This window comes from Mesoplodon densirostris, chromosome 19 (assembly GCF_025265405.1).
Source record: "Mesoplodon densirostris isolate mMesDen1 chromosome 19, mMesDen1 primary haplotype, whole genome shotgun sequence".
Taxonomy (NCBI): Eukaryota; Metazoa; Chordata; class Mammalia; order Artiodactyla; family Ziphiidae; genus Mesoplodon; species Mesoplodon densirostris.
The window spans coordinates 53,119,822-53,131,990 of NC_082679.1; the positions used below are offsets into that span (position 1 = coordinate 53,119,822).

Genomic DNA, 12,169 nt, shown 5'->3' on the forward strand with positions numbered 1-12,169 from the left:
TCTGTAAATACTTTACATACAAACAAAAAAGTCAAGGAGGGATGATTAAGCCAACAGAGGCTACTCTGAGACAGGTGGCAACATGGTGATGATGCAAAGAACGCAGATGGTTAGCATCCAATTTAATTCAATAAATACAATTTGGGGACCTAGTGTATGCAGAGCTGTTTGCTAATAAGCAAAGCGAGGCAAGTTTAAGATCAGGTTTGGGTTTGGGGCACTCTGGTATGCTATATTATTAAATACTAAGTGTTAGTCTTTATATTGACTTGATGCAGTTATTTTGTTACTTTAGAAGTCTGAAAATGTGAAAACTGAAAATCAGAGTAATAAGCTATATTAAAATTCCCAAACAGAAAGGTGCATTTGCAAAATGTTTCACTTTACTTCCATTATCCTCAAAAGGAAAGAAAGAACTGACAGAGCATAACTTCTACAGCCAGAATAATTCTTATTTGAGTTTAAAGATGTTCTGAACAACAGGAATACAAACATGATAGAACTGAAATCAACTCTGCAGACTCTCCATTTATACATGATGAAATTATAGCAGGTAAAGACAGTCAAAAATTGCTTTAAGTAAAAATTACTTTGTGCTTCACAGACTGTAAAACAACAATAAAACAAACAAAAACAAAAAAAAACTGAAATGTTGTTCAAAAAGTCCTCCTTGAAGTTAAACGGGATAATTTGATGAAAAAGTATTCAAAGGAAAATATCTGGATTTAGCCTTTAGCCAACTTCTACCACTCCTCAGACCATGTGGAATTAAAACATTTTTAGCAGATGAAAATATCTGCACACAATATTCACAGTGACTCAGTAATATCATTGAAACACTTTTCCAAAAAGAGATAGTTTTTAAAAAAAGATCAAATATATTATTTCACTTTCAATTTTGTAAGATAATATATGCTTAGCTATCTTTTTTTTAAATTAATTAATTAATTTTTGGTTGCATTGGGTCTTCGTTGCTGCACGTGGGCTTTCTCTAGTTGTGGTGAGTGGGGGCTACTCTTTGTTGTGGTGCACGGGCTTCTCATTGTGGTGGCTTCTCTCGTTGCACAGCATGGGCTCTAGGCGTGCGGGCTTCAGTAGTTGTGGCACACAGGCTCAGCAGTTGTGGCTCGCAGGCTCTAGAGGGCAGGCTCAGTAGTTGTGGCACACAGGCTTAGTTGCTTCACAGCATGTGGGATCTTCCCGGACCAGGGCTCGAACCTGTGTCCCCTGCACTGGCAGGAGGATTCTTTTTTTTTTTTTTTTTTTTTTTTTTTTTGCTGTACGCGGGCCTCTCACTGCTGTGGCCTCTCCCGTTGCGGAGCACAGGCTCCGGACACACAGGCTCCGCGGCCATGGCTCGCGGGCCCAGCCGCTCCGCGGCATGTGGGATCCTCCGGGATCGGGGCACGAACCCGTGTCCCCTGCATCGGCAGGCGGACTCTCAACCACTGCGCCACCAGGGAGGCCCCTGGCAGGAGGATTCTTAACCACTGGGTCACCAGAGAAGTCCAGCTATCGTATTTTGATAAATTTGTTTTTATGTGATGTTTCTGAAATGAACTGAATTTGTAGTTTCACTGACTTTTACAAATGCACTACACTTACTGATATATTGGAATTGACATTTTACTTCGGCATAGCACTTAAACAATGACCTTAAACAATGGTCTAGTCATGGGGATGAGACATATTCACAAGTAATTAGTACACGTGAAAGACTATTTAAGTTACAGACAATTAATGGTCAAAAGGCAAATTAGTTTGGTAAGAGGGAACAAGATAGAACTCTGGGAAGGAAGGTTTAGATTTTAGCACTAAGATGTACAGACTATAGCTTTAAGAGGAAGAAGAGGAAGAGGAGAGAAAAGCAAGTGAGAGAAAATGGTGACTGATGGTAGTTACCTTTTTACACATTTCTGTTTTGATTTTGAGCAGGTTAACTTTGAGGCACTCCTCTACTTGACCTGTCTGCTCCTGGGCTGCTGCTTCTTCGGCACATAGACTGGCAATCTGTTCAGGACACACACAAAAAACAAGGGAACCCCTACTCTCACGAGACACCTTGGTCTCTGAAGCATGTCGATTGGAGCTCCTCCCACACATGTGCCCGGGGCTCTTCTCAAACGGATTCCTGGTGGATTTCACTCCCCTCCCTCCCATATGGGATGCCAGGCTCTGTTCTTCACAAGGACTGGCACAGAATTGAAAAACAGTCAGTTCATGCTGTCAACACCAAGACCTGAGTCATCGACTGTCCCAGGGCTGGTCACAAAGAAGGCTACTCTCTGATTCCTCAAGAGGAAGGTCATACAGCCAAGTAAAATCCTAAAAGCAAATGCTTGACATTGACAGAGGTTCAGAGTCAACCCAGCTACACAACTTGGAAACACACACACACACACACACACACACACACACACACACACACACACACACAAAGGGGTCCTGACACATGGCCTGCAGCACAGTTAAAAATTTAACCTTCTTTGGACAGCTTTATGAGTAAGCTTTTTTGAAATATCTTTAGCTATGTTCCCATATAATGGACATATGTTTTTTGGTTTTTTTGTTTTTTTTTTGCGGTACGCGGGCCTCTCACTGTTGTGGCCTCTCCCGTTGCAGAGCACAGGCTCCGGACGCGCAGGCTCAGCGGCCATGGCTCATGGGCCCAGCCGCTCCGTGGTATGTGGATCTTCCCAGACCGGGGCACGAAGCCGCGTCCCCTGCATCAGCAGGCGGACTCTCAACCACTGCGCCACCAGGGAAGCCCTGGACATATGTTGAACAAGGTTCACTACACAACCTTTTCTAGCTAGAAAGTTAAATAATATCCAAGGACTGGCACTTCGTTAGAGGTATTACAGGAGCACTTTTATCCTTCTGGAAAGTGTTGGGAGTGTTCTGCGTTGAACATCAGAATAAGGAGAGGGAAGAACAAACTAGACGTAGACAGATATAAAAAAATGCTGTTCGATAGAGAAATATGGAATCAAAACTGAATAGTGACAGGACCAAGGATAAACCAAATTCAGTGTTACACAGAACCAGGAACTCAGACAGTGGAGAGCCTAGAAGAGCCCTGGATTCAGGGCTGAAGGGAAACAGAGTAAAGAACTTTTCTCCAGTAAAAACTTCTCTGACCAGCTCTGTTCACAACCAGTTTTGTCCCCAAATCCTACCTCATCTGAGCAGTGTAGCTGGAGCTGAGGATCGAGTCGGTAATCTAGAGCAGACTCCTGGATAATAATCCGGATCTGGTCTTCACAGTCTGAAGAGAGGCGCTACATGTGACAAGGGAGAATATGTCAGACTATTAGAACATGTCAGCTTTTTATCTGGGCCCTGGCTTGGGGAAGGTGTGCAAAAAGGTCTTGGGGAAAGTAGCAGCAAGCTAAGGACCTCCAAAGAAAAAAGTGCCAGGACTAGTGGAGGTTCCATAAGTACACCTCTGTGAAAAGCCCAGGGCAGTTTACCTGGTCAGCATATCTCAACTTGAGGCAAGAGATGACTTGACCTTCTAACTCTGAATCATCCTTGGCCTTAGTCAGGATACCATGACAGAATTTAGGAATGTCAGCTTTACAGGCTTTCCTTAGCACAGGGTTTAAGCGGTAATCTAGAGCAGAAAGTAACAAGCACACGGTAAAACACTCCACCTGGATTCACAAATGTTTTGAAATCCACTTACCCAAAGGGGGCATATTATGTCAATGACCACTAATAAACCACTGATTTGTTTATTCGGTAAATGTTTACTGAGCTCTCACTACACTGTTTTATTTTATTTTTGGCCATGTCCTGCGGCTTGTGGGATTGAACCCGGGCCATGGCAGTGAAAGCCTGGAATCCTAACTACTAGGCCACCAGGGAACTCCCTCAACACACTGTTTTAAATCAGCAATATACTGTGGTGGAAGAGCAGACGTGGAGACCCCCAGGAAACGTACTCCACAGTAGCTCTGCAGGATCTATTGAGGCCAACATGCTAAGCAGTCCTCACAAAAATCTAGCAGACATCAGCAACCTTCCCCATGATATATATTTTTGAAAATTCTGAGAACAGAATATCCAACTCAACTTGACCACTAAGTTACAAGGTCTTGCAACTCAGAGATTAAATTTCTCTATTCTAAAACAGATTACCCATATATTCTCCTGCCACATGCATGAAGTTTTACTGAATTTCTAGACTTTTCAATGAACTTTAGCCCTAATTCATTTTGTACACCCTTCAAAGGCAAGTTTCCCATGTTTTCAGCCTTCTCTTTCCCATGACTTTCATTCTGTTCTTCTAGATGCTCTTCAAGAAAGAAGTAAATCACTTTGCTCATTATATCCAGACTCTTTCCTTAATGTTCAGGAGCAACAAAGCACCTTTAGTTTAATTAGGCAAGTATATGCCCACTCAATTCCTTTCAAGCCATACCCAGCAGGACCAGGAAAGCCATGCCAAAATGTTACCAGTGTTCTGGGTGATCTGGCGCTTGGTTATCATCTGTTTGCATTTGGGATCCATCAATTCACTGTTCTTATTTTGCTTCAAGCATTGCAACATAGTTTTGGAATCCGCTTCTGGACAGAATCTCTGCAAAGAAACAAAGTTTTATAAAAGTAGTTACCCAAATATGGCAATTAACACCATATTTGTCACTCTTACATCTTTTGGGGAGCTTATGACAGAACCTAAAGGTATCACTTGGGACGAGTGATACCCAGTGATACCCAGCCTCAAGTTCCCCTTTATCTATTCTCTACTATATTTCTCACATTTCTTTTTACTACTTGTTTCCTATTTTGGATAGGATGGATTCCCTACTTACATGGCTATGCTACATTACACGGCCTCTCATAAGCTTACATACTGTTTATGCATGAACGTAACATTGTACCAGGTGACCACGTAGCCCTCAAGCCACATCTACCCAATCCCAATGGGAAATTTAGGAATTACCCAGCAACCAGTGTGAACAGGGATGTGGAAGAAGAACCTATCTGGTTCACCACTTTAACCAGAGGGGCTATAATCCTACCAAATCCTGTGGAGCCAGCCCCTGTACACTTGTTAGTGTCCTTGAAGTCAGAGATTCATTTTGCACTAGCGATAAACTCCATCTCTATCTGCTAATCCACAGTCTATTAATTATAGTCCACTGTTATCTTAATATGGGGACATGGATTGCTGACTGATTGGTATAGAAGTCATCAAAATCTTACAAACCTCCCTCAAATCAGAGACTGACATTTCCACTTTTACAGAGGACTCAATTCTTCCAGACCCAGCTAAAGAGACTTCTAACTTTCACAATTCTCTTTGGAGTTTATTGATAGAGTGAGGAGTATCATTTTATTTTAAAGGGAAGCTGAAATAAGGGGTTAGCACTTTAAGTTTAATCTCTTTGTACGTGTGGACAAATAAAGGAACTGACATCCAGGTTCTCCTGTCAGCCCTGCTGCATGGGGCACTTATTGGAGAAGTAAATGAAGCAAAACAACCTGTAGAACTAAAAAAGCCTTTGATGGTGATAGATGGATGATCAGGATATTTGATGGTGGCTTCCTCAGTACACCTACCACCAACCGCGCTCAGAACCAATCACATATTTAATGGACATCTATTTACTTGTTCCTCAGGTCAAAGTGAGGTTAGCTATCTTAGCTTAATGGTTCTGAAACTTGAGCTTCATTGGAACCCCCGGGGGCTTGTGAAAAAAGAAGGCACCACTCCCAGAGATTGACTCAGAGATTGGGGTGGGGCCTGAGACTTTGTAAGTTCCCAGGTGGTGCTGACGCTGCAGGTCTAGGGACCAGACTTCGAGAACCACAGCCGTAGCTGTATAAAACAGGTTGACACTGAGAGATTATATGAATTTTCTCTGAAATTTAAAGAAGTTTGTGTTTTTGTTACGTTGACTTACCCTGTGCTCAACCCTTGGTTTTGGGTCCCTTACCTTTATCATCTGCTTGCAGACTCTCATGAGTGTATAGTCTAGTTCTGGGTCCATCATCTCTGTCTCCTGCAGCTTAAAGACTTTCTGGTGGCAACGGGTGCTCAGCTGCTTCTTGTTTTCTTTCAGACATTCAATAATCTAGGGCATAAGTTACGGGCAAGTTAAGAGGTAGATCAGGTATTGATAATCCATGTTTTCTGATGAAGCATTAAGTTCTTAGTACATTCCTCACTTTTCTATACAGGTACCTTTCATTTCTAATTCCTAGGTAATAGGAATCAGGATGTCCTCACAAAGGAGAATTATATTTATAGATTTACAACCCCAAGGCTAATAGCAAACCAAATGTATAAAAATTATGGATAGGGCTTCCCTGGTGGCGCAGTGGTTGCGAGTCCACCTGCCGATGCAGGGAACATGGGTTCGTGCCCCGGTCCGGGAAGATCCCACATGCCGCAGAGCGGCTGGGCCCGTGGGCCATGGTCGCTGAGCCTGCGCGTCCGGAGCCTGTGCTCCACAACGGGAGAGGCCACAACAGTGAGAGGCCCACGTACCGCAAAAAAAAAAAAAAAAAGGATAAAGAGCAGGTTGTACTGGAGTCTAAGGGGAAGGAAACCCTCTCAAGATTCCTGGTTTCTTCTTCCTTCCAGGGCTATTCCTTGTCAAGATTCCTTTTGGAGCATACATCAGGCTCTCTGTCTTTCCCTGGAGCAATAACCCTGACTCAACAGTAAGCACAAGCCAGGAAGTTCAGTTCAACTCACCATTTACCACATGAGAAAAGAGCATTAGATGCCAGCTATGAATGAGACTCAATCCTTACCTTTGAAGACTATATAGTCTCACAGGGCAAAGTTATATAAACAAACAACTACAATAAAAAAGATGAGTGAGGGGCTTCCCTGGTGGCGCAGTGGTTGAGAGTCCGCCTGCCGATGCAGGGGACGTGGGTTCGGGCCCCGGTCCGGGAAGATCCCACATGCCGCGGAGCAGCTGGGACCATGAGCCATGGCCGCTGAGCCTGCGCGTCCGGAGCCTGTGCTCCACAACGGGAGAGGCCACAACAGGGAGAGGCCCATGTACGGCAAAAAAAAAAAAAAAACAAAACAAAAAACAGATGAGTAAGTTAACATAAAAGAATAAAGTGCCATGGGATAGATTTTAAGATAGTGAATTAGGTGTATCCTAAAACCTCCCCTTCCCTACAACAAACTTTTAGCTACTATAAAAAAAAGGTAAAGAAAGAAAGCAGATGGGAAGCTGCAGTAGCTAGGGCTGTAGCATGTAGTCATGAGACTTCTAAGAAATCCTCAAGGCACAACCAAGAATCACCAAATACAGTTTACCCTTCAATGACAAGGGTTTGAACTACACAGGTCCACTTATATGAGAATTTTTTTCAATAGTAAACACTACACTACTACATGATCTGTGACTGGTTGAATCTGTGGATGTGGAACTTCAGATAGGGAAGGCCCAACATATATGGAGGGCTGACTCTATACACAGGTTTTTAACTATGTGGACGTGTAGCACTCCTAACCCCATGCTGTTCAAGGGTCAACTGCAGTTAAGGAACACTAATACCGTAAGAAAGATGATAAACAAAATAAATCAAGGCCTCAAAACTGAGGGGAAAAGGCAACAGAGCAATCAAACGTATATTTAATATCTTCAGAACAACAGAGAAGAAAATAGTAAATAAGAATCAAGAACAGGTAGTTATGAGAAGAACCAATGAGAAATGTTACAAACGAAAAATAAGTGAAGGGGACAAGACGGTGGAGTAGAAGGACCTGAGCTCACCTCCACTCGCGAAAACACCAAAATCACAACTAACTGCTGAACAATCATCAAAAAAGACTGGAACCTACCAAAAAAGATATTCTACTTCCAAAGACAAGCCACAGTGAGATGGTAGGAGGGGCGCATTAATGATACAATCAAATCCTATACCCACTTGGTGGGCAACCCACAAACTGGAAAATAAGTATACCACAGAGGTTCTCCCATAGGAGTGAGAGTTCTGAGCCCCACCTCAGGCTCCCCAGCCTGGGGGTCTGGCATCGGGAGGAGGAGCACACAGAGCATTTGGCTTTGAAGGCCAGCAGAGCTTGATCGCAGGAACGCCACGGGACTGGGGGCTCACACAAGGTCTTGTGTGCACTAGGACCTAGGGGAAAAAGCAGTGACTTCATAGGAGCCTGGGCCAGACCTACTTGTTGGACTTGGAGGGTCTCCTAGAGAGGCAGGGGGTAGCTGTGGCTCACTGCGGGGACAAGGACATTGGTGGCAGAGGTACTGAGGAGTACTCATTGGCGTGAGCTGTCCCGGAGGCCACCATTTTGACACCAAGACATGGCCCCCACCCAACAGCCCTTAGGCTTCAGTGCTGGGATGCCTCAGGCCAAACAACCAATGGGGCAGGAACACAGCCCCACCCATCAACAGACAGGCTGCTTAAAGTCTTCCGGAGCCCACAGCTGCCTCTAAACACACCCCACTGACACGGCCCTGCTCACCAGGAAACCTGCACACCCCTCTTAGCCCAGCCTCACCTACCAGGAGGCAGACGCCAGAAGCAAGAGGAACTACAATCCTAAAGCCAGTGGGACCAAAAACACAGAAAGTTTGAAAAAATGAGATGGCAGAGGAATATGTTCCAGATGAAGGAAAAAAGATAAGACCCCAGAAGAACAACTAAGTAACGTGGAGCTAGGCAATCTACCTGAAAAGAACATTCAGAGTAATGATAGTAAAGATGATCCAAGATCTTGGAAAAACAATGGAGTTACAGACTGAGAAGATACAAGAAATGTTTAACAAAGAGCTAGAAGATATAAAGAAGGAACACAGACGAACAATATAATAACTGGAATGAAAATACACCAGAAGGAATCAATAGCAGAATAAATGAGGCAGAAGAACAGATAAGTGAGCTGAAGACAGAAGGGTGGAAATCACTGCTGCAGAGCAGAATTAAAAAAATAAAAAAGAATGAAAAGAAATGAGGAGGGTTTAAGAGACCTCTGGGACAATGTTAAATGTAACAACATTTGCATTATAGGGGTCCCAGAAAGAGAAGAGAGAGAGAAAGGGCCTGAGAAAATATCTGAAGAGATGATAGCTGACAACTTCCCTAACATGGGAAAGGAAACAGTCACCCAAGTCCAAGAAATGCAGAGAATTCCAGGCAGGATAAACCCAAGGAGGAACATACTGAGACACATATCAAACTGACAAAATTAAAGACAAGCAGGAAATATTAAAAGAAGGGAAAAGCAACAAATAACATACAAGGGAATTCCCATAAGGTTATCAGCTGATTTTTCAGCAGAAACTCTGCAGGCCAGAAGAGACTGGCATGATATATTTATCAGTTGAAGGGACATTTGCAATACTCCCCCTCTCCGCTTTTTTTTCTTTTGCGGTACGCAGGCCTCTCACTGTTGTGGCCTCTCCTGCTGCTGAGCACAGGCTCTGGACGCGCAGGCTCAGTGGCCATGGCTCACAGGCCCAGCCGCTCCGCGGCATGTGGGATCTTCCTGGACCGGGGCACGAACCCGTGTCCCCTGCACTGGCAGGCGGACTCTCAACCACTGCGCCACCAGGGAAGCCCTGGCATGATATATTTAAAGTGATGAAAAGGAAGAACATACAACCAAGAATACTCTACCCAACAAGGCTCTCATTCAGATTTGATGGAGAAATCAAAAGCTTTCCAGATAAGCAAAAGCTAAGAGAATTCACTACCAAACCAGTTTTACAACAAATGCTAAAGGAACTTCTCTAGACAGAAAAGAAAAGGCCATAACTAGAAACAAGGAAAATATGAATGGGAAAGCTCACCAGTAAAGGCAAACATACAGTAAAGGTAGGAAATCATCCACAAATATGGTATCAAAACCAGCAGTCGTGAGAATAGGAGAGTACAAATGCAGGATATTGGAAATGCATTGGAAATTAAGAGACCAGCAACTTAAAACAATCTTGTGTATATATATAGACCGCTATATCAAAACCTCATGGTAACCACAAACCAAAAATCTACAATAGATATACACACAAAGAAGAAAAAGGAATCCAAACACAACACTAAAGACAGTCATCAAATCACGAGAAAAGAACAAAAGAGGAAGGGAAGCAGAAAGACCTACAAAAACTAATCCAAAACAATTAACAAAATGGCAATAAGAACATACATATAGGTAATTATCTTAAATGTAAACGGATTAAATGCTCCAACCAAAAGACACAGACTGGCTGAATGGATACAAAAACAAAACCCATATATATGCCATCTATAAGAGACCCACTTCAGATCTAGGGACACATACAGACTGAAAGTGAGGGTATGGAAAAAGGTACTCCATGCAAATGGAAATCAAAAGAAGGCTGGAGTAGCAATACTCATATGAGACAAAATAGACTTTAAAGACTATTACAAGAGACAAAGAAGGACACTACGTGATGATCAAGGGGTCACTACAAGAAGATATAACAATTGTAAATATATATGCACCCAACATAGGAGTACCTCAATCTATAAGGCAAATGCTAACAGTCTTAAAAGAACAAATCATCAGTAACACAATAATAGTGGGGGACTTTAACACTGCACTTACATCAATGGACAGACAGAAAATCAATAAGGAAACATAGGCCTTAAATGACACATTAGACCAGATGGACTTAACTTATATTTATAGAGCATTGCATCCGAAAGGAGCAGAATGCACGTCCTTTTCAAGTGCACATGGAACATTCTTCAGGATAGACCACATGCTGGGCCATAAAGCGAGCCTCAGTAAATTTAAGAAAACTGAAATCATATCAAGCATCTTTTCCGACCACAACACTGTGAGATTAGAAATCAACTACGAGATAAAATAGCATCAGAAAATATAAAGTACATAGGGATAAATCTGACAAAAGATGTAGAAAAGCTGTACACCAGAAACTAAAAATCATTGCAGATATAAACCAATAAGAAAACCTAAATAAATGATAATATGAGGGGAAAAAACACCTTATCTATAGAGAAAGAGATTTTAGTAGATTGAATTTTGGTTCCCCAAAAGATATGTGTAAGTCCTAAACCTGTAGTTGTGAATGTGAATATCTGGGAGAAAAATTCTTTGCAAAAGTAATTAAGTGAGGAATCTCAAAATGAGATCATCTTGAGTTATCTGGATGGGCCCTAAATCTAATGTAAATGTCTTTATAAGTTTATAAGAATAAGAAAATATACATAATACACAAAGGAGAGACACAGAGGAGAAGGTCATGAGAAGATGGAGGCAGAGACTGGAATCATGCAGCCCCAAGTCAAGGACTGGAACCACCAGAAGATGGAAAAAGCAAGGAAGCATTCCGCCCTAGAGCCTTAGGAAAGAAAGTAGTCTTGCCAACACCTTGATTTCAGACTTCAGGCCTCCAAAACTGTGAAATAATAAATTTGTTTTAAGGCACCCAGTTTGTGGTAATTTGGCAGCTCTATGAAACTAATATACAGATGCAAGAATTACAGTGGACCTCTCATCAGACACTATGCAGAAAACAGTGTGAAGTGAAATATTTAAAGTATTGAAAGAAAAAAAAATCCAGCAACCCAGAATTCTATATCCAGCAACGTAGAATTCTATATCCAGCAACCTAGAATTCTATATCCAGCAAAACTGTTCAAAAATGAAGAGAAGAGGGGCTTCCCTGGTGGCGCAGTGGTTGAGAGTCCGCCTGCCGATGCAGGGGACATGGGTTCGTGCCCTGGTCCGGGAAGATCCCACATGCCGTGGAGCGGCTGGGCCCGTGAGCCATGGCCACTGAGCCTGCGTGTCCAAAGCCTGTGCTCCACAATGGGAGAGGCCACAACAGTGAGAGGCCCGTGTAGCGCAAAAAAAAAAAAAAAAAAAAAAAAGAAGAGAAGATAGACTTTCTCACACAAACAAAAACAGGGAATTCATTGCCCATACATGCACCTTGTAAAAAAAATGTTAAAAAAGAAGTTCTTTGGGCAGAAGGGAAAATATATAGGTCAAAACCTTGGATCCACATAAAGAAAGGAAGAGCATGAGAGAAGGAAAAAAGTGAAAAAAATGATTTATTTTTCTTATTCTTAATTGATCTGATAACTGCCTAATAACAATGTACTGGGAGACCATAGCATATGCATAAAAAGTGAATAATAGCAATGTCACAAGGGATGGGTGGAAGGAATTGCG

The 12,169-nt window shown here is 42.6% G+C and overlaps 1 protein-coding gene across 2 annotated transcripts in view; it reads right to left on the reverse strand.

The window, feature by feature from the left end:
* GLG1 (golgi glycoprotein 1) overlaps positions 1–12,169 on the reverse strand; it is a 150,663-nt gene that overhangs the window by 7,346 nt on the left and 131,148 nt on the right. For both annotated transcript variants that reach the window (XM_060083047.1, XM_060083046.1), the window contains exons 19-23: positions 5,949–6,086; positions 4,462–4,585; positions 3,474–3,616; positions 3,180–3,281; positions 1,903–2,010 (exon numbers count right to left, since the gene is read on the reverse strand). In XM_060083047.1, coding sequence (XP_059939030.1) covers positions 1,903–2,010; positions 3,180–3,281; positions 3,474–3,616; positions 4,462–4,585; positions 5,949–6,086 — 615 coding nt within the window. The remainder of the gene's footprint in view (positions 1–1,902; positions 2,011–3,179; positions 3,282–3,473; positions 3,617–4,461; positions 4,586–5,948; positions 6,087–12,169) is intronic.